The following is a 23,875-nucleotide window of genomic DNA, read 5'->3' on the forward strand; positions in this document are numbered from 1 at the left end:
TAAATTCAGATCCTAACTAAGAACTGAGTTCAATGCAAATCTAAGTCCAAATTACCGAACCGTGAAATACAAGTCAAAGTGCTTAGTTTTCACAAACTTGCCTACATCTAGGAATAACTCACCTGTTCTGTGACTTCTGCTTCGAGTTTTTCAATCTCCTCAGGACTTGCGGCACTAGCTGGGCCAACAGTCTCTGTAGTCTTCCCTTGGGATTTCTAAACACAAAACAATACAATACACTTGTGTGGTCATGAAGAAAGAAAAAATACTATACACTCATGTATCTTGATGCATCTTCCCAACAGCAACAGCAGTGGAAAGAAAGGACTGAGAAAAGAATTGAAAAGTTGGACAAGTTTAGCTGATACATAATTCCCTTTAAAGAAAAAACCTGTTTTAATGTAGAATAGCTTCCAGAATACTTCTGGGTTGGTTTGTGAGGCCTCTCATGAGAGAGAGTATGTGATTCAACATACACCTTATTATGAAAACATTAAAACATTGGCAGTGTATAAACATTTGGTTCAAAATATCACCAGAAAATTAAGAGAATTAATTTGTGAAAAACTGAACTGAGAGAGAAAGAGACTGTTTCCTCCCTGCAAGGTATGAAGACCTGTTGCAGACAGTTACCATAAGGCAAGAAACTAACAATGTCGTAAATTTCCATTTACAATCATTTCATATTTATTGGGATCCCATACAATATCAAATAAGCTCTATATGTCATACCTTACTAGCTGCAGCTTTGGGAGGTGCAGGGCCTGGCTGTCCAGAAAATTTCTTTTTTAATTCCTCTATTGTTGCAGGTTCAATCTTTTGGAACAGGGGGAAAGGCTGGAAAAGAATGATATTTATGAAATCTGTGGATAAAAATAAAGTAATTGGTGAATGCAGACTATTAAAAATGGCTCACACCACTGTTAAGTGTGGGACACTGGACATGAATGACTTTTATTCTACAATATCACAATGTACATCAAGTACCCATAATGTTCATGTCATCAGGGTCACATGCTTGTTCTGATTCTATGTCCAACTGAAAACCATTCTTCTTGTACAGGTCTCTGAAAACAAAACGGAATTCAAATTTAATTCCAGAATTTGTACATTTTTCATATCTAGATTCCTCTATCCTGACTTTAATGATACTTAGAGACCCCAAGTAAGATTTTTAATTTTCTTGTTTTAGGTCAAAGTTAGCTTTTGTGTTCAGACTGTTTCCATGATGATGAAGAGAAGTATAACAGGAAAGTCAGCTTTCAAGAGCCATGTACTTGGTGTAAGATCAAAATATCCAACAATATAAACACCGTAATTTATTTATACCAACAATTTCTTAAATATGAAACTGGATCAAAATTGTTTCTTTCTATCAAAATCAACAAGCATTACGTTTTTGAAGAAAAAATTTTAATTTATACAAATATATTATGCATAAATTAACTCCATGACAATCTTTTTTAATTGTTAGATCATGACAGATTAGGCCCTGTGTAAATGCTTACTATATTTATTCATGCACAAGTCCAACTGCACAGTCCCAGATCTGCAGTTGCATAATGTGCTGGAAGATCTGGGTCTATGCATTTTCTAAGGAGTAATCAGTAGAAAAAAAACAACACTGACCCTGATCTGCCAGTACATATTGTCATTTGTAGTGTAACTCGGCTTGTAACTAGAGTGCTTAATAAGTTCCAATGAAAATATAGTGGATCATCTCATACAACACATCTCAAAAAGGGTACTGTACATACTGGCTTGAAAGTTGAGTTGAACTGCAAGCAACATAGATCCTGATCTGCCACAGCCTTAAGCAACATCAGATCAGGGTCTATACTGTTTGTTCTACTGAGTACTCCTAGCAAACTGCACAGACCCAAGTCTGCCAGTGCACTATGAAATGGCAGATTTGGTCTGTGTAGTTCGCAATTGGATTGAACTTATCAGTGAGCATATAAGGTATATAACAATAACTCTTACCTTTCCCATCTTGTGCCCTGGAAGCAACTGGCAGACAAAGTCTTTGTAGATGAAATAACATTCCTTTGGTGCATTCAGCTGTTCCTGTATGGTTCTGCTAACATCTGGCATGTATGGTTGAAGCAGCACTGACAGAAGACATCCAATGTTGGCACATAAGCTGCACACTGTGCCTGCTTTATGCCTGCATATAGAGTTAAGGAGAGTTGCAGTGTCATCTTTCCTGGAATGGCACTTACAAAACATAAAATAAATATACAATGGATCCAATTTACAACTAAGTCTGATTTGTCAATTTTGGGGATATGATAAAGGGCTCAATCAAACCAATATCTAATTGAAATTTATATACCAGTATTCATTCCCTTAGTATATTGTTCTTATACTATCCCTTTTGTTTAAAGAAAGTTAATTTCACTGGTCTATTGCTTTTTTAATGAAGCATCACACAGTAATGGAGGTCCAACTGAAAAAGTGGACCCAGTTCAAGTCCAAGGACATAGGACAAGAGACCACAAGGACTGATCTGATGAGTATGATGAGGACATCAAGATACTGAATGAAGACAAGAACAAGGCATTTTCTGAGTGGCAGAAAGACCAAAACTCCATCTCCAAGAGAGATAAATTCAAGTACCTGCTCGCAAGGGCTCGATGGGAACTCCAAAAAATGCATATCAATAGCGGGAAAACAAGGCTGAGGAAATCCAACAATATGCTGATATGAAGAACTCTAAAATGTTCTTTAGTGCCATTAAAGCTATTTATGACCTTTCCAGATCAGGATCCACCCCTCTACTCTCCGAAGATGGCACAACAACCATCAAAGACATAGAAGGGATAAAAGCAAGATGGAAGGAACATTTTAGTCAGCTCCTCAATCACCAAACCACTGTCGATAGAGCAAAACACTAACAATCAATCAAAGACCAGTATGTGAAGAGTTGGAGTTGTCACCATCTGAGGAGAAGGTGTGGAAGGCCACTGAACAGTTGAACTGTGACAGAGAACCAGGTAAAGATGGAATCCTACAGAGATATTCAAGGCTCTTGGCAAAGAAGCATTTGCAGCTTTCCATGACATTCTCACCAGCAATTGGTACAAGAAGGAGATGCCAGCAGATCTACAAGATGACATCATCATCTCACGGTAAAAGAATAAAGGTGCAAGAACTGATTGCTACATCTATAGAGGAATCTCTCCAATGCAGCAAAGGTTCCTGCCCACATCATCCTGAAAAAGACTTGTTGCAATCATTTCAGAAGAACTGTTACCTGAACGTCAGTGTGAGGCAAATAGAGGAGAAATGCATGGAACAGCAAATGAATCTACATACATCGACCTCACCAAGGCAGTCAACTCTGTAAACAGTGTGAGGGTGATACAAGAGAAATGCATGGAACCATGGTTCATGCCTGGAAAACTTGGCAGCCCCAGAAAGTTCACCACCCTTATCCTGTTGTTCCATGACGACATAAAAGGAGAGGTATTGGCCAATGGGGAGTACTCAGAGCACTTTGGCATCTTGTGAGTGAAGAAAGGCTGTGTGCTTGTGCCTGTGCTGTTCAACCCCTTCTTCACCCAAGTCCATGCAGTGAAGGACCTAGACATTGGAGTCTACTGTCACGGAATTGTATAAATCCCTTTATTTATTAAATACTTGTATTCTGGTTTTGTTTTTTTGTGTACAATGATACCCGATTGTGATTTATGTATATTGAACAATATTTTGAAACAGTGAGTTTGGTTCATGCTATGCCGCACATATGAAGTGCTTTTGATGGGAAAAACTGAATACTTCCAGTGCACAGACGATGTATGGCTGCATCATCTGTGTATAAATGCCTCACTGCAAGACTAAAATCTTCACATTATGGAACGTCTTGTCAGTGAGTGATATACTTCAGGACTTGCACATCTTCAGCTGTAGAGGTATGTGAGTTATTTATTAATTTCTTGTGTTTTATTGTACTACCACATTTATTTTTGTATATTTTCTATGTAGCTTCGGCTTATGTAGCAAAATACAAATATTTTCTATTCTTGTTTGTGACTTAGCAAGAGATATTAGCAATATAAAGTTGCATTTTTAAGATACGTTTAGTACTGAAGGATACTAATTGAGCACAGATAGGTTCATTTCTGAACCTGTTTATTGTTTTATAATTATTGTACCGATAATGTAATCTGTATAGCTTACCGTATATAACGTCATTACGTTTTATCGTATATACCCATGTCATGCATAGTACACAGTGTCAGATGTATTTTCAGCTGATCAGAGTCTATGTGGTACCAGCTGTAGAGCTAACCATAGAAGTTGACCATAGCAGCTGTAAAGCTGAACCATAGCAGCCATAGAGCTGAGTGAACAGTGTTGCAAGTCGAGTAGCATGGTGATCGGGCATTGCCGACTGATCGGTGGGTGGGCACAGATTGCTTGATTGACCAGGGAACTGATTGGTGGCTGGTGACTACCTGGAATACTGACTGATTGACCAGTGTGACTGGTTGCCAAGTGTGCTGGTGATGGAGTGTGTAACTCCATACATGTAATCTTGTAGCCATGGGCTAATTTTGGGGTTTGTATTACCTAGTGTTTTGGGATTGTAAAGATATTTTGTATCTTTTTCCCTCTGTTTTAATCATTTTACCATTTGAGTAAAAGACCTCGTTTTTCACTATTTGAGTGAATTCATTTTTATATTTGAGTAAAACGCATCACTTTTTTCATCATGTGAAATTAGTGAATGATTCACCCTTGTCCTTGTACTGTGTAAGGTAGTTTATTTGTATTTTCTTTTGTTGCATTATTAGGTTTGTGTTCTTTATGTAAATTTGTCAAATATTTGGATCTTATACACGCACATATTAATCAGAATTCTTTTCTCATTTGAGTCATTCATCATTAAACATTGTATTTGTATCACCATCAAAAGTATTCTGTCATAAATCCGAAATCCAACCCGGTTATCTTGTTACATCTACATCAAGTATTGCCATGATAAATCCCTGTTTGACTTGTGCTGACTCTATGCAAGAACAAAGACACTGGAAAGACTAGTTCTCAAAGCTCTGTTTGCTGATGAATGTGCACTTATGGCATACAAGGAAAACCACCTACAGACCATTGTGAATAAGTTCTACAAGGCATCCAGGCTGTTTGATCTGACACTAGACCTGGATAAAACAGAGGCACTCTTTCTGCCAGCTTCTTATACAAATCCACCACAACCCACCATCAAGATTGAGGGGAGAGAGTTGAAGAACGTGGAGAGCTTTACATACCTGGAAAGCACAATATCTTCGGACAGGTTGCTGGACAATGAAATTAGAGCCAAGATCTGGAAAGCAAGCCAAGCCCTTTAGTAGGAGGAAGACTGAGTCATGCAGCAAAAAGACATTTGGATGCCCAACAAGATCAAGATCTATAAAGCTGTCATCCTCACCTCCCTGATCTAAGCCTGGAGTATATACTGCAAGTTTCCATGACATCCACTTATCAAACTGATGATAAAGGACAGCAACAAGCAGCTCAAGCTATTCTGCATGTGGTCACAACGGTCAATCATGCACATTTGATGGTACAACAGGGCCAGTGGTCCTAGCACTGAGGCACTGCTGCTGAAAGCCCAGTCCCGATGGTCTGGCCATGTCATTTGGATGGAGGAGACCAGAATATCAAGACAGTTCTTCTAAGGTGAGCTTATGCAAGGAAAACAGAAACAAGGGCACCCCTGAAAAAGGTACCAAAACAACCTTAAGTATAACCTGAAATGGTGTGGAATCATGGAATCAAACCCAGTAAGCTGGAAGCCTCAACTAAGGACTGATCTACCTGGTGCACACTCATCACAAAGGCTATTGAACTAGTGGAGGATGACCATCGCCAATGCCTCACAGCCACGAGAGAAAAACAACACACTGCAGCATCAGAGACCATCAGGCCTACAGACTTCCCATGCCCATCCTGTAACATCCTGTGTACATCCAGACTCATGAGCCACATGCATAGCCACATCTAGCTTCATCATCGGACATGATGGACAACCAAAAATCTCATAGCAATGTGATGGAAACAAGGAAATTTTTTTAATTCTGCAAGACATTCAAACACAACTTAACAATAGAACCTTAAGTAGCAAAGTACATACTCCATCCATTTTTAATGGTCAGGGACTAGTAGGGTATTGTTAATTTGGGAAATAATTTACCAGCTGGTCTCAATGACCTGAACTTTGAGAGAAAGTACATTGCCTTGAAATGAACTTATTGTGCAGAGACCATTATTTACTTATTGGTGTAACATTGCCCATGACCTGTGACCATTAAACTCCAGACTTGGCAGGTATCTTTATTACTGTAAGTGCAAGCTATACACAAAGTTTGATCAAGGAATAAACTTTACAACAAACGTTATTCTGCAAAACCAATTTGTTACAAGTCAGGATTACCATGACCTTTCGACCCCATAATAAACAGGCTTCTTCAATACCTTCAGTGCTAGATCTCCATAAACTTGGCTCAAGGTATGTGGTCTAAAAGTAAAGTTATTTTGCAAAAAACATTTTTTTTCTTTTATTGACAGTAGTACTAACCTTTTACATTTTTATTCTGAGTTTAATACGGTCCTTTCCCAAAGTGCAAGCCTAACTTCAGAAAGTGCAAAACTCAATTTATTATGCAGAAACCATTTAGTTTTCTTCTTTCACTCAGTGACCTGACCTTTGGACCCCAGCACTGTTGATAACCCTGGGAACCAGTGTGAAGGAGTCAAAGATCATCTTTCTCTTGCACATGGTTACTACTGGAGCTGGGTACCATGAAAAATTTTGTACCATGGTATTTATGAACATACAGTTGAACCCGGTTATGTCGCCAGCCTAGGGGTTTGCCAAAAAGTGTCAAGATAGCCGATGAACGAGATAAACGAAAACCAATATGGCAGCAATATATTAACATGTGCTTGAAATTTCTTTATGTACATGATGTGCGTTAATAAATGAGAATGTACATGCACGTGTTTTTGGAGTTTTTTTTACACAACAGCGTTGCCGCGATTTGTTTGATGAAGCGATTGGCATGCTATAAAAATGTACATACATGTTTGCTAACAACAAAAGGCATATGTGCACCAACTAACAGCAGAGATTTACCAGTATACAATACAAACCACCGTCGATTCTCGATACAAACCTTTATTATATTCTCCAACATTGCAAACACAAAGATCGCTCACAAAATCACAAAAAACGTGCGGGGTGTAGTTCGTTTTTACAAAAAGCTAACCAGTGTCAAAATTAAATTCGCGAGTCATTTCACTCTGACACAGCTCTGAAAAGTATCGTACACGCGGTTACTATGGTTTCTTTACAAAGTCTAAAATGCTTTGTTGCTTTTTGCCTTTAACAGTCTGCTTGAAAACAAATGCTTCAATATTATTTATGCTGTCTAAAACAGTTTCATCTCCTACAAAAGAACCATACCGTCGAATTTTCTGTAGCATTTCTACCACCTCACCAGCTGAGGGAATTGGTTCCAAATCTTCATCCGCATCTTCTTCATCTTCTTTGTCATTGCCGCATGCAGATGTGCTTGCCTGTGCTGACTGCACATTTGATACAATGTCTTCATCGGTGATCACGCCATCAGTAACGACATCTTTGTCGGCGATTGGTCATGGGGATCAAGATAACCGACTTTAAGTGGCAAATTTGGCCCTCTTTTGTGCTCGAGATATTAGGGTTCAGCGACATAAAAGAATCGACATAACCGAAGAGAAAATGCTAAGACAAAGAGAGAATTTGGCGGTTCCACTTCAAAAACGTCGACTTAATAGGGTTGGCGAGTTAACCGAGGTCGAGATAAGTGGGTTCGACTGTACTGTGATATGTACCATGGTACACAACAATTATATTAGGGACCAACAATTTAATGTTCTGGGACAGGGGCCTGATATTATTTAAGAGAAAATTCCACCTGTCAATAGCTGGAAAACCATCTTGCTCTCATATATAGCAAAATAACACCATATCATATCCATTATATTATTGGAAGAAAATAATAAAAATAAAAGCAAATAATATATCTCAGCTCAAAAGAAAATTATAGCCCTGCCCAATTAAATGATCAGTACCTCATAGCAGATGAATTGTTTATGTGTATGTTAATTGTTGCATAAGGCATAATCTAAAATGTGTACTTAAAGTGATTCGATTAAGAAGGCACTATAGCTGAAACCCTGTCAAAGACACTGTGATGGCATTAGACAGCTTGCTGATGCAAACTGGAATTGCTCACATCAAAGCTATATTTTTGATATGATAGGCAGTGAAACTTTGAGTCAGATGCCAACACCCCTGCAAGATATTTATCTGAGATTGCCAGTACACATAAAATTCATGGAATCAATAAACGAGAAAATATATAGAGGTCTTGATAAATTATGTATGATACAAACAGAATGCAACTTCTCTCCTGAAAATCTTCGGATGATTTGCAGTCTTACAAAGGAATACATGTCCTTAACACACTACCATATGCTAGAAAATAACTAACAACTGACATCTATATTTTTTAGTTTTAATCCAAAATTTAAAGAAACATTGGATTTGATCCTATAACCATTCGCACGATCTGATTTGGCCACCACATTGGCATATGTGACACAGGTCAATCAAAGCATCATGAATAAAATTATATTTGTAATATATAAAATGAATTTTTGAAAAATGATAATGTTTTGTTAAAAAAGAATAATGTTGTTAATTTCACCCAAAAATTTCTGTACATACCTTACAGACAGAAAACACCAAAGTACTGTTGCAGTGAGAAAGTATCGCAGCATGTACAACCAGAAAAATATACTGCAGTAAAATGGTATACTGATAATACCACACATCTTTAGATATCATACAGACAACTTGATATAAAATAGCCAGTTTGTTTAAATCTACCAAGCTGAAGATGACATGGGGATGGACAGATGGTCATGGATGGACAAAAGTAAAACATTACAGCATTCACTGAAACATTTGATGATATTTAAACCTAAATATGTCCTCCTCACTCCCTTTAATCAGCACCCATGGCTTGTATTCCTACATACCTGTCCTTCTGACTGGCTTTAATCAGCACCCATAGCTTGATTTCCTACAAAACTGTCTCCTTCACTCACTTTAATCACCACCCCCAGTTTGTATTCCTACATACCTGTATTCTTCACTCCATTTAATCAGCACCCATGGCTTGTATTCCTACATACCTGTATTTGTCACTCCCTTTAATCAGTCCCCATGGCTTGTATTCCTACATACCTGTATTTTTCACTCCCTTTAAAAATCAGCATGCATGGCTTGTATTCCTACATATCTGTATTTTCCACTCCCTTTAGTCAGCACCAACTGCCTGTATTCCTACATACCTGTCTTCTTCACTCCCTTTAATTAGCACCCATGGCTTGTATTCTTGCATGTACTGGTTACCAAGCCTTGAGATGTTAAGGATGTTCCGTAAAGAGTCCCTCAACCTGTAGAATGAGTAGCAAATTAATTTCTTTTATTTCCTTGTTTTTCTCTCTCTTTCCTCCCCTTAAACCGCAATGTCTCAATTCAAAGGAGTGCCAGGGTAAACATTATACATACACCTAAAAGTCATGTATTTATTAATCTCATGAAACCTAAATTTAGTCAAGTTGGACACTTAAACCTCAGACTGAATGCTTGAAATCTGAAAAAATATAACCTATTCAAATTGCAGAATCAGTGCATTCTAAAAACTGAAATGTTATTGACAATTTCATAAATAATCTGAAATGGTTTTCATGAGATTCCAATTTTTTCTGCCTAATAAATCACTGATTATATATATATATATATATATATATATATATATATATATATATATATATATATATATTTATTTATTTATTTACACACACACACACCATAGGTTAATTGCCCATCCTAAGATGTGAAATTAAATAAAAAAGCAAACAGATAAAAAAGACAAACAAATTGGGATGAGTGAGTTTAAATGAAAGTTTGTAAATAAAAATACAACAGAAGTAAAAAATTTGGATGCCACTGTGAGTTTCAAACTTGCAACCTCTTGTTTAGCAGCCTGATGGCCCTTCCTAGGATGTGAGTGATAACAAAAAGTTTCCAGATAAAAATTTGAAAAAGTGAAAAGAAAAATTAAAAAAATTGGGATGGGTTTAAAAGAAAGTTTGAACATAAAAAAATAGAACAAAATTGTTTTACAAAATTTGGGATGCTGACGTGAGTTTTGAACTCATGACCTCTTATTTGGAAAAAAAGGATGGTTGATAATTTTAAAAAAGGTACAAAAAACTAATAAAAATTTGAATGAGTGGGTTTAAAAGAAAGTTTGAACATAAAATCACAAAAGTAAAAATAATTATTTGAGATGTCGGTGCAAGCTTTAAACTTGCAACCTCATTTGGCAGCCAGGACACAGAGAATAACCATCACTGGCCCATCCTATGATGGGAGCTATAAAAGAAAGTCTCAACATCAAAATTAAAAAAGTATTTAAAAAAAGCAAAACAATACGAATGAGCAATTTTCAAAGTCCATCCAAACTTTAACATATTGTTAGCTGATTCTGAATGTAAACAACTGGAAGGTGACATCACATGCACAGTCTAATGTCAAAACACAAACGTATGTTACATATTACTTTCACCAGAAATTTCAATACAATTAGCAGTGAGATTGAGAATCAAGTCATTTTGGCAATAGAGTGATAGAGTGTTTAGCTTTTGATCCAAATTATTCTTTGAACAACTTATATAATTTGTTAGCAAACACTTTCTCAACATGAATCATTATATAATGACATACAGAGCGGTTATTTGTAGAAATGCTCTGTAACATTTTTTTACTCTTCGTACAATAATGACATACAGAGTGGTTATTTGTAGAAATGCTTTGTAACATTTTTTAACTCTTTGTACAATAATGACATACAGTGTGGTTATTTGTAGAAATGCTTTGTAACATTTTTTAACTCTTCGTACAATAATGACATACAGCGTGGTTATCTGTAGAAACGCTTTGTAACATTTTTTAACTCTTTGTACAATAATGACATACAGAGTGGTTATTTGTAGAAATGCTTTGTAACATTTTTTAACTTTCTGCACAACTTCACTATTTGATGTAACAAGATGAGACTCAGATTTAACAGTTTCAGGGTGAATTTGGCAGACCTTTTCTGTACAGATGCAAATACTTAAGTGATAAAAACTTCAAATGAAAAAGCACTGACAGTCTGCTCAAAACAGTCTCTCATGCAAAAAACCCTGTGTACAAAGTGAACATCTATAGACAATTCTTACAGATTCATCAGTATATTACATTTTTAAACTATTGACCTGATTCATCAGTATATTACATACTTAAACTATTGACCTGATTCATCAGTATATTACATACTTAAACTATTGAACTCATTCATCAGTATATTACATACTTAAACTGTTAACCTGATTCATCAATATATTACATAAGTTACTGCCCTGATTCATCAGTATATTACATAAGCTACTGACCTGATTCATCAGTATATTACATACTAAACTACTGACCTGATTCATCAGTATATTACATACTTAAACTGTTGATCTGATTCATCAGTGTATTACATGCTTAAACTATTAACCTGATTCATCAGTATATTACATAAACTATTAACCTGATTCATCAGTATATTACATACTTAAACTGTTGACCTGATTCATCAGTATATCACATACTTAAACTATTGAACTCATTCATCAGTATATTACATAATTAAACTGTTGATCTGATTCATCAGTGTATTACATGCTTAAACTATTAACCTGATTCATCAGTATATTACATAAACTATTAACCTGATTCATCAGTATATTACATATTTAAACTGTTGACCTGATTCATCAGTATATCACATACTTAAACTATTGACCTCATTCATCAGTATATTACATAAGCTATTGACCTGATTCATCAGTATATTACATACTTAAACTATTGACCTCATTCATCAGTATATTACATACTTAAACTGTTGACCTCATTCATCAGTATATTACATACTTAAACTGTTGACCTGATTCATCAGTATATTACATACTTAAACTATTGACCTCATTCATCAGTAGATTACATACTTAAACTGTTGACCTGATTCATCAGTATATTACATACTTAAACTATTGAACTCATTCATCAGTATATTACATACTTAAACTATTAACCTGATTCATCAGTATATTACATAAACTATTAACCTGATTCATCAGTATATTACATACTTAAACTATTGACCTCATTCATCAGTATATTACATACTTAAACTATTAACCTGATTCATCAGTATATTACATAAACTATTAACCTGATTCATCAGTATATTACATACTTAAACTGTTGACCTGATTCATCAGTATATCACATACTTAAACTATTGACCTCATTCATCAGTATATTACATAAGCTATTGACCTGATTCATCAGTATATTACATACTTAAACTATTGACCTGATTCATCAGTATATTACATACTTAAACTATTGACCTCATTCATCAGTATATTACATACTTAAACTGTTAACCTGATTCATCAATATATTACATAAGTTACTGCCCTGATTCATCAGTATATTACATAAGCTACTGACCTGATTCATCAGTATATTACATACTTAAACTATTGAACTCATTCATCAGTATATTACATACTTAAACTATTAACCTGATTCATCAGTATATTACATAAACTATTAACCTGATTCATCAGTATATTACATACTTAAACTGTTGACCTGATTCATCAGTATATCACATACTTAAACTATTGACCTCATTCATCAGTATATTACATAAGCTATTGACCTGATTCATCAGTATATTACATACTTAAACTGTTGACCTGATTCATCAGTATATTACATACTTAAACTATTGACCTCATTCATCAGTAGATTACATAAACTATTAACCTGATTCATCAGTATATTACATACTTAAACTGTTGACCTGATTCATCAGTATATTACATACTTAAACTATTGACCTCATTCATCAGTATATTACATACTTAAACTGTTGACCTTATTCATCAGTATATTACATACTTAAACTGTTGACCTGATTCATCAGTATATTACATAAGCTATTGGCCTGATTCATCAGTATATTACATAAACTATTGACCTGATTCATCAGTATATTACATAAGCTATTGGCCTGATTCATCAGTATATTACATAAGCTATTGACCTGATTCATCAGCATATTACATACTTAAACTGTTGACCTGATTCATCAGTATATTACATACTTAAACTATTGACCTCATTCATCAGTATATTACATACTTAAACTGTTGACCTGATTCATCAGCATATTACATACTTAAACTATTGACCTGATTCATCAGTATATTACATATTTCTTTTGAAAGTGATGTCGACTGTGTGACTAAGTTCAAATTAAGCTGGGTAGAATTATGTGTGCATTAATATTGTTGTTGTGTACTGAGGAATCTGTGCTTGTGTATTTAGTTTAAAATAAACCATACATTCAGTTACTTTGTTTCTTGAAGTGTATTTTTGTTTACATAATTAAGCCTTAGGTAGATTAAGAAAATGCGCATATACTAAAAAGGTTACTGTGTTGTATGGGAAAATATGAACTCGTTTTGTCAGATGGATGTACTGCACTCCCAGGGTCGTGCAGTATATCCGAAAAAACTCGTTCATATTTTCCCATACAAATGCAGTAAACTATATTACTTAAAATATTGACCTGATTTATCAGTGTATTACATACTTAAAATATTCTTCTTGTATTTGCTTGCTATCCTTATTTTGCAGTATGTGATTTCAATCAGTTGAAAAGAGAATAACACAGACTCCTATCTACCAGTTCACTGTAATGGAAGATGCCATTTGCAATTAGGCATGCATAATACAGGTAAATGAAAGTAAATCTGTTCTTACTTTGCCTGTTCCATATTCTCAATATATGCGTGAAGCTCACGATTGATCAAGGCCAGTAGGTTGAATTCGTCAGCTGTCAGATCCATTTGCTGAATTGTGCCACCAAAGTTGCTGTCCACAAACTTTAGGGCTCTGAAAGAAAAATAATGAAGCATTTTCAACTGGTAATTCAATATTTCAGATAGGAAGAGGGGGAAAAACCTTCATATGACTCCATCAGCCAAAATGATAAGCATCTAAAACAGCATGTGGATACAATATTGGCTGTACAGTGTCAAAGTATCATCCCTATGACTGTATGAATGCATGTATAAATAAAAATAAACAAACAGATCATGATTTATTATTTTACAATCAAAGCAAACTCAATGGACTGACATTATTATTTCACACTGTTTAAAATGCACACTCCAAGTTAAACCCAACAGGGGCCACGAGTGGCCGAGTGGTCTAAAGCGTTCACCATTATGGATCACTGCCATCTCACCTATGTCTGCGTCGGTTCGAGTCTCGGATTCGGCTAATGTGGTTATGTGAGAAAGTTTGCCAGTAGCTTCTCGTGGATTGGTGGTTCTTTCTGGGTTCTTCCTCCACCATTAATACTGGCTGCCATGTCTAGCCTATCTTGTGCTGAAAAATGGCGTTAAACCCTACAACAACAACAACAAAAATCAAACCCAACAAGAGCACTCAACCACTCCAATAACCAATAAACAAAATCCATCACATGTATATCTTCCTGTTATGAACCACACACTAACTCCATCACAAGCAGGTCTTCCTGTTATGACCCAAACACAAAACATCACATGCAGGTCTTCCTGTTATGATCCAAACACAAAATCCATCACATGCAATCTTCCTGTTATGACCCACACACAAAATCCATCACATGTATATCTTCCTGTTATGACCCACACACAAAATCCATTACATGTATATCTTCCTGTTATGACCCAAACACAAAATCCATCACAAGCAGGTCTTCCTGTTATGACCCACACACAAAATCCATCACGTGCATGTCTTCCTGTTATGACCCACACACAAAATCCATCACATGCATGTCTTCCTGTTATGACCCACACACAAAATCCATCACATGCAGGTCTTCCTGTTATGATCCAAACACAAAATCCATCACATGCAATCTTCCTGTTATGACCCACACACAAAATCCATCACATGTATATCTTCCTGTTATGACCCACACACAAAATCCATCACATGTATATCTTCCTGTTATGACCCACACACAAAATCCATCACATGTATATCTTCCTGTTATGACCCACACACAAAATCCATCACATGCATGTCTTCCTGTTATGACCCACACACAAAATCCATCACATGCATGTCTTCCTGTTATGACCCACACACAAAATTCATCACATGCATGTCTTCCTGTTATGACCCACACACAAAATCCATCACATGTATATCTTCCTGTTATGACCCACACACAAAATCCATCACATGCATGTCTTCCTGTTATGACCCACACACAAAATTCATCACATGCATGTCTTCCTGTTATGACCCACACACAAAATTCATCACATGTATGTCTTCCTGTTATGACCCACACACAAAATTCATCACATGCATGTCTTCCTGTTATGACCCACACACAAAATCCATCACATGCATGTCTTCCTGTTATGACCCACACACAAAATCCATCACATGCATGTCTTCCTGTTATGACCCACACACAAAATCCATCACATGCATGTCTTCCTGTTATGGCCCACACACAAAATCCATCACATGCATGTCTTCCTGTTATGACCCACACACAAAATCCATCACATGCATGTCTTCCTGTTATGACCCACACACAAAATCCATCACATGCATGTCTTCCTGTTATGACCCACACACAAAATTCATCACATGCATGTCTTCCTGTTATGACCCACACACAAAATCCATCACATGCATATCTTCCTGTTATGACCCACACACAAAATCCATTTCATGTATATCTTCCTGTTATGACCCACACACAAAATCCATCATGTGCATGTCTTCCTGTTATGACCCACACACAAAATCCATCACGTGCATGTCTTCCTGTTATGACCCACACACAAAATCCATCACATGCATGTCTTCCTGTTATGACTCGCACACAAAATCCATCAAATGTATATCTTCCTGTTATGACCAACACACAAAATCCATCACATGCATGTCTTCCTGTTATGACCCACACACAAAATTCATCACATGCATGTCTTCCTGTTATGACCCACACACAAAATCCATCACATGTATATCTTCCTGTTATGACCCACACACAAAATCCATCACGTGCATGTCTTCCTGTTATGACCCACACACAAAATTCATCACATGCATATCTTCCTGTTATGACCCACACACAAAATCCATCACGTGCATGTCTTCCTGTTATGACCCACACACAAAATCCATCACGTGCATGTCTTCCTGTTATGACCCACACACAAAATCCATCACATGCATGTCTTCCTGTTATGACCCACACACAAAATCCATCACATGCAGGTCTTCCTGTTATGATCCAAACACAAAATCCATCACATGCAATCTTCCTGTTATGACCCACACACAAAATCCATCACATGTATATCTTCCTGTTATGACCCACACACAAAATCCATCACATGTATATCTTCCTGTTATGACCCACACACAAAATCCATCACATGTATATCTTCCTGTTATGACCCACACACAAAATCCATCACATGTATATCTTCCTGTTATGACCCACACACAAAATCCATCACGTGCATGTCTTCCTGTTATGACCCACACACAAAATCCATCACGTGCATGTCTTCCTGTTATGACACACACACAAAATCCATCACAAGCAGGTCTTCCTGTTATGACCCACACACAAAATCCATCATGTGCATGTCTTCCTGTTATGACCCAGACACAAAATCCATCATGTAGATCTTCCTGTTATGACCCACACACAAAATCCATCACGTATATCTTCCTGTTATGACCCACACACAAAATCCATCACATGTATATCTTCCTGTTATGACCCACACACAAAATCCATCACATGTATATCTTCCTGTTATGACCCACACACAAAATCCATCACGTGCATGTCTTCCTGTTATGACCCACACACAAAATCCATCACGTATATCTTCCTGTTATGACCCACACACAAAATCCATCACGTATATCTTCCTGTTATGACCCACACCCAAAATCCATCACATGTATATCTTCCTGTTATGACCCACACCCAAAATCCATCACATGTATATCTTCTTGTTATGACCCACACATAAAATCACACATGCATGTCTTCCTGCTATGACTTCAAATTTTAATTTAGGAATGAAAACATCTGAAATTGTCCTTGTAATGTCTGATATTTAACCTCTGACCACCTCCATGGGGTTGGAGTCAATAATGATATCATTCTTATGCATGGTGGTTACCACAGGGATAACATAAATAAAAATTCTCGGTCTGGCAGTTTAGGAGATGTAGTAATGGACAGAGATATGGATGGAGAGACTGAAGGAATCACAACATCCTCACAGTGAACTCTTAAGTGTAAGGATATTATGACAAAAGTGGGTTCAGACAAGTAAACTTAAATTCACCTATACTGTGACAATCATTCTGTAATGGAATTGTAAAGTTAAGCCTTAAGTTCAATCAAGTCTATCAATATACTTATTTTATGACAATTATTTTACTGATATAATATGAGAATCACCCTTGTTTGAACATTGATTAAAATACATGCACACATAATTTACATAACCTAAATTCTCCACGTAAAGAAGATTATGAAAAAAGGAAAGAAACAATTTTTGTGCTCATTCCTTAATTTATCATATTTTAGGATTTCCCTTTCCTACTCTCCATCTCTTTCATCCATTGTTCTATTATATACTAAAAAATGACAGGTAAAACAATCAAAAAAGGTTGTTAGGGATATTTCTTCTTCTCTACCTGTTGATAAAGTTTCCAAGGTTGTTTAAAAGTTCAGTGTTGTTCTTCAACAAGAAGTCATCCCAACTAAAGCTGCTGTCCTGAAATTTAATTAAAAAAATCAAGTCAACTGTTGCATGTTTGAAGCATGAATCATTATGTAAGGGTCCTGGACAGTTACATTCATCTGCCTATCATCCAGCATGGTTTAACAACTGTGTATTTTACACTATTAACCATGCATAAAATCAAAGCACTGTGACCTAAAATCTGATCTATGTATGATCCTGATAAAGCGTGTAAACATAAATGGCTCCGAGTTCAATAGCTTGTGTTTTAAAATGAATTTGGGATGGCTGTACAGATGTGCTGATGTACAACAGACAATAGCAAAACAATATGCTCCCTCATTTTGCAGTTGGTGAATAAATGATCTCACTGTATAATATGACTGTAAGCAGATGTGGTTGTCCTGGCTTAAGCAATCATTCAATTCGCGTAATAAAATGTACCTGTGTTTCTGGTCTGATATACAACAGGTAGAACCTGTAGATGTCAGCAGGTATCCCTGTGTCCTTAGCCTGATTACCAAACACACCTGTGCCCCTACTCTTGGAAAACTTCCCGTCCTCATAGTTCAAGTACTCTGAAAATATACAATAAATGAAGTGATATTTTTAAAAGCAAAATCAAGGGTTCTATGAAAAAATGTATTGCCTGTTAACTGTATAACAACCTGTGTTTAAAACAAAATTTCATATAAAAAAAAATTAATAGTCACTATTGCCATAAAATTGATACCTATTTCATATTTTGTTCTAAAACAGTTTAGACGACTATTCCCAAAGAAAATAACTTTATAAAAAGGCTGCATTTTTTTAAAAAGAACATGATTAGGAAAAATGGAAAGGAAAGGTTACATAAAGAAAAATAAAATAACTTCTGCTGTTTATTTTTAAAACATACAACAACCCAAAAAAAGAGAAATATTTTTCCACATAAATAAAAGTAAATGAAATTAAACAGTTTATCAATATCTAAGCGAGTATGCATGTTTATCAAAGGACAAAGTTGACCTTAAATACTTTGCTGATAACTCAAAAATTTAACACAGATGGCTTTCATATATTTTAAAATCTGTTAATTTACTGGAAAAAGCTGTATTAAACATGTGCTATTTTACTTCTCCGTTGTCTGGAAAAAAGTCAAGCACAATGGAGTACTTTATTTAATTATGCAACTCTTATTCATTGAATTATGATACTACAAATAATGTTGGTGCATTTAAATAGCTCAATAAGTTTTTAAAAAATTGATAACAGCCATGGGCAAAAATTCACTATGTTCTCTTTTCACCATTAGCTGCCCACAATAAGATTTCCTCATTTTTTATGAATACGCATACTAAATAATAGAAGTAACCTCATCAATTGATAAGCCACTGTGCTTAGAAGTGTAAATACGATTTGCATGAAATGTCCTGTACAGTCAAACCTTGGAGAAAATTTGACCCAGACATGCATCTAGCCGTTGTTTGTAGGTTAATGCATATTCATGAGAAAAGATATCTTATCTTAGGCAGCCATGGATGAAATGAGATCTCAGCAGATTTTTCATTAACCTTGTGACAAGTAAAATCTGACATGAAAAATAAGATATTTCATGCAAGGATTTACTGCATTATATAATATAACAACCTTACTGAGAGATCACCTCTCTTAAGAGACCACATTTTGTTGGCTGAAGGAGTGGTTAGTCTCCAAAAACTGATGTCACTCTATCTGCATTATTCATATTCAAACTGGAAACCCTTTTGTAATGACTCTAGGTCTTAAACTATGTAACATAAAAAAGAGAAAGAAAAAAGTTTAGTCAAAGTCAACAAATAATTCAATTCTTTATGTTACAAACAGAAAATTTAAGAGACACCTATAGTATTGTGAATTAAATCCCAAATAATCCTGCCAACCTCAAATTAAATTAAATCTTCCTGGCCATTGGGGGGGGACTTCAGTCTCAAAATATGTTACACTAATGGCTGTCAAATGTGTTAAATTGTAACTCCATAATCTGACACAAACTTTAAATGTTTTCATTGCCAGATACATCTTAATGTTTTATCATCTTTGTAACTTTGGACATTGTTAGTCCTCAACTTGCTTACCTCCTACAGCAGAACAACTTGATAACTGCCTGTGTTCATTGCTTGACAAACATGCACCAGCTACCAAATGCAGAGTATCAATTCAAAAGTGTTCTCCACGGTATAGCAGTGTTTGGGACCAGCTTCTCACTGCTAAAAGAGATCACTGTAAAGCTGAGAGGCTTTGGCTTTCCACAAGACTCACTATTCATAAGCAAATCTATGAAGCCGCTAAGAAGAATGTCACAAATATAGTCCATGCAGTGAAATCAGCCCACTACACTACTAAGATCATGGAAAGTTCCAGCTGCAAAGAGCTCTTCAAGATTACTAACAAGCTAATGTCAAGGAACAAATCAACACCACTTCCAACTACCTTCTCTCCAGGTGACCTTCTGGACATGTTTTGGAAATTTCTTCCGTAACAAAGCACAAACCATTAAGCTTGACACCACAATTTCAACTGACTCGTCGTCACCATACAGTTGGGATACAGAATTTGAGCGGCAACCATTAGCAGCATTTGAACCTGTCTTTATGGATTTCGTACGTACAATCCTGATGAAGAGTGCACCAAACTCATGTGAGCTTGATCCAATTCCAACATCACTGCTGCTTGAGTGCTTAGATCCAGTATTGCCTTCACTAACTGATGTTATTAATACCTCTCTCTCACCAGGGGAATTCCCATCATTTTTCAAAACTGCCATTGTAAAGCCTCTGCTGAAGAATCCAACACTAGACCATAACGATTTAAAGAACTACCACCCAGTTTCTAATCTCCCTATCATATCAAAAATCTTAGAAAAGGTTATTCTATCCCAGCTTGTATCTCATCTAAATTCAAACAGTCTTTATAGCAATGTACAATCTGCATATCACCCTTGCCACAGTACTGAAACTACTCTTCTAAAAGTAGTTAATGACATTCTCTCTGCGTTGGATAGCGGAAATATTACAGTCCTCACCCTCCTTGATTTATCTGCAGCATTTGACACAACAGACCATGATATATTACTTCATGGTCTCCAGCATGTATTTGGCATTCATGATACAGCCTTACTGTGGTTCAAGTCCTACTTGGTCAACAGGACATAAACTGTATCTGCAAATGGAATACACTCCAGCCCAGTTGATCTATGTTGTGGTGTTCCACAGGGGTCTGTTCTTGGACCTGTTTTCTTCATTCTGTACACTCAGTTGCTCTCAAGTGTCACAGATCATCATCCAGTGTCTCACCAATTGTACGCTGATGATAAACAAATATACAAATCTAGCCACCCAACTGAAGTTGAAGCTACCATCCAAGGTGAAAAGAGGTGCATTTCCGATGTGAAATCATGGATAACATGTACAAAGCTGCAGATGAATGATGATAAAACTGAGGCCATTCTGATCACAACACATAGACTTTCTCATTCACATCCTTTACCTAAAACAATAAATATCAGCAACACGAACATTAAATTCACACAATCAGTACGAAACCTAGCTGTTACTCTGGACAGTACTCTCACACTGCACCAACATGTCCTGAACATATGCAAGGCTGCATATCTTGAGCTGAGACGCATCAGCTCAATTCGCAAATATCTTTCAGTTGATGCCACTAAAACACTTGTGTGTTCATTAGTACTTTCAAGACTGGACTATTGTAACTCAATTCTGTCTGGTTCATCTCAATATCTGCTCCAGAAACTTCAAAAAGTTTAAAAAACAGCTGCACAGATCATACTTAGAGTACCATGATCAGAGCACACCCTCCCGCTGCTCTGTACCCTATACTGGCTATCCATTCAATCCAGAATCAAACATAAAATTTGTTCTCTGTGCTACGTTTCAATGTCGGACTCTAGTCCAACATACCTATCCGACCTCACCCATGTGTACACACCAGCAAGATACTTATGCTCCTCTTCTGACAATCGTATACTCATTATTCCTACTATGAAAACAAAGTCATATGGACAGCGTTCTTTTGCATACCAGGGCCCAGCAACGTGGAATGAATTGCCCACTGAACTTAGACACAAAGACATAGTGATCTGATTCAAGAGGGCTCTCAAAACTCACTTATTTCGACTGCAAGAACAAACTTAAAGACTTAATAATGTTTCCTACCTTAAATATTCTCAGCATGTTTTTTAATGTTTTCTAATTTCATGGTGTTTGTTTTTGAAATCATATCATTATATGTTTTTTATCCTATAGGTGTTGTCTAATGTTGTAAAGTACTTAGAGCTTCTAAAGATTAGGCACTATACAAAGTTCTCATTATTATTATTATTAGTGCCAACAAAACAGATGGGTCCAGATTTGGACATAGGACACAAATGTTCGCAAGACTGCAAATGAGCGTGTGAATTGTCCTGGTTTCATAATGATTCATCCCATGAGTGAAGAAAACAAATCATGGGGTTTAGAAAAGATAAGCACATAACAAAGACCTCAGCATACATTTTTAGGACTGACCAAAACCCAACGTCAAAGTGCCAAGCATGCACATCACAGAATGAATTCTCTCAGATTCATAACGATTCATGCAAAGTGTGAAGAAAATCCATTGTCATTTTGACAATAGAGGCCAATAAAAGAAAACCACAATGCCAATTTAATAACTGTGACCTTGATTCTAAAGTCAAAGGAAAAAGCAAAAAATGAATTATCTCCATAATAATTTATCCAAAGCATGAAGAAACTCCATCAAGAGGTTTAGAAAATATAAGCAAATAAACAAATTTTAACTTGACCTTAAAGCAGATTTTATATGAATATGACCTTGAGGCTAAGACCATGTCACAGGAAAGCAAAAATGTCCTAAAATGATTTGTGTTAGCTTCATAATGATTCATCTAAAGCATGAAGAAAACACATCAAAGGTGTTATAAAATATATGAGAAAGAAAAACTAATTTAAAAAATTGGACTACACAGCTATCACCAGAAAAGAACTTAGTCTTGCATTCCACTAATGTGCACTCAAAAAAAATGTGCATTCTCTATCTCTGTCTCTATCTCTCACTTATTTACATAGAAAATGAGTACTAGCACACACATACTGCTTGTAGCAATCTACTTTTTCTCACTCTCTCTTGCTTTTATGGCATATACATGTGTCCAATTAATCTGGCAGAGACAGATTTCAAATGGACAGAAAATTAGACCAACAGACTGACCAAACTCTACAGATTTCTTGATGAACATCATGAGACAAAGGAAGTATACAAAACTAAGACATTGAGAAAAGAGAAACAGACAGATTAAGGCATACGTATCTAACCTGTAGCTATCATGTGATTTACAATGGTATAACCATCATCTGCTCCCAGCAATGTACAAGGGAAGATAACACTGTGAAATGGCACATTGTCTTTTCCAAGGAAATTATACAGCTCCACCTGTTGAAATTATCCACGAAAAGAAGCAATCATTAAAGTAATTAAAAGAGGAAATTTAAAAGACAGCCATATGTAAATTAATAGTTGTCATGTTAACATTTAATTTTGGATTACAAATGCATGGATAAATGTGTCCCTTGCAACTGTGCTCATCTGCAATCAATCATGGTTAAACAAGTTAAAACATCTCCCCTTACTCCTTGCAATATCTACTGGAAAGAAGTTCATTTTCCAGTATCACAATTTACTTAACTCTTAGTGTGTCCTTCATGCTTTGTGTAAAAACCTTTCTTCTTCCAATAAAATGAAAATACTGATTCAAACATTCATTCAACCTGAAGAGGAATTAACATTAAAAAACAAATGCAGTTTTTAGTAG

The 23,875-nt window shown here is 36.0% G+C and overlaps 1 protein-coding gene across 1 annotated transcript in view; it reads right to left on the reverse strand.

Moving 5' to 3' along the window:
- Nucleotides 1-23,875, reverse strand: part of LOC149787308 (methionine--tRNA ligase, cytoplasmic-like) — an 86,519-nt gene that overhangs the window by 11,320 nt on the left and 51,324 nt on the right. Inside the window, exons 16-23 of the mRNA XM_089977842.1 lie at nucleotides 23,379-23,496; nucleotides 18,469-18,602; nucleotides 17,978-18,057; nucleotides 13,994-14,125; nucleotides 9,406-9,510; nucleotides 1,984-2,167; nucleotides 733-837; nucleotides 123-215 (exon numbers count right to left, since the gene is read on the reverse strand). Of these exons, the coding sequence (XP_089833968.1) occupies nucleotides 123-215; nucleotides 733-837; nucleotides 1,984-2,167; nucleotides 9,406-9,510; nucleotides 13,994-14,125; nucleotides 17,978-18,057; nucleotides 18,469-18,602; nucleotides 23,379-23,496 (951 nt within the window). The remainder of the gene's footprint in view (nucleotides 1-122; nucleotides 216-732; nucleotides 838-1,983; nucleotides 2,168-9,405; nucleotides 9,511-13,993; nucleotides 14,126-17,977; nucleotides 18,058-18,468; nucleotides 18,603-23,378; nucleotides 23,497-23,875) is intronic.

The sequence above is a fragment of the Sinohyriopsis cumingii genome, chromosome 12, assembly GCF_028554795.1.
Source record: "Sinohyriopsis cumingii isolate HCF-2022 chromosome 12, ASM2855479v2, whole genome shotgun sequence".
NCBI lineage: Eukaryota > Metazoa > Mollusca > Bivalvia > Unionida > Unionidae > Sinohyriopsis > Sinohyriopsis cumingii.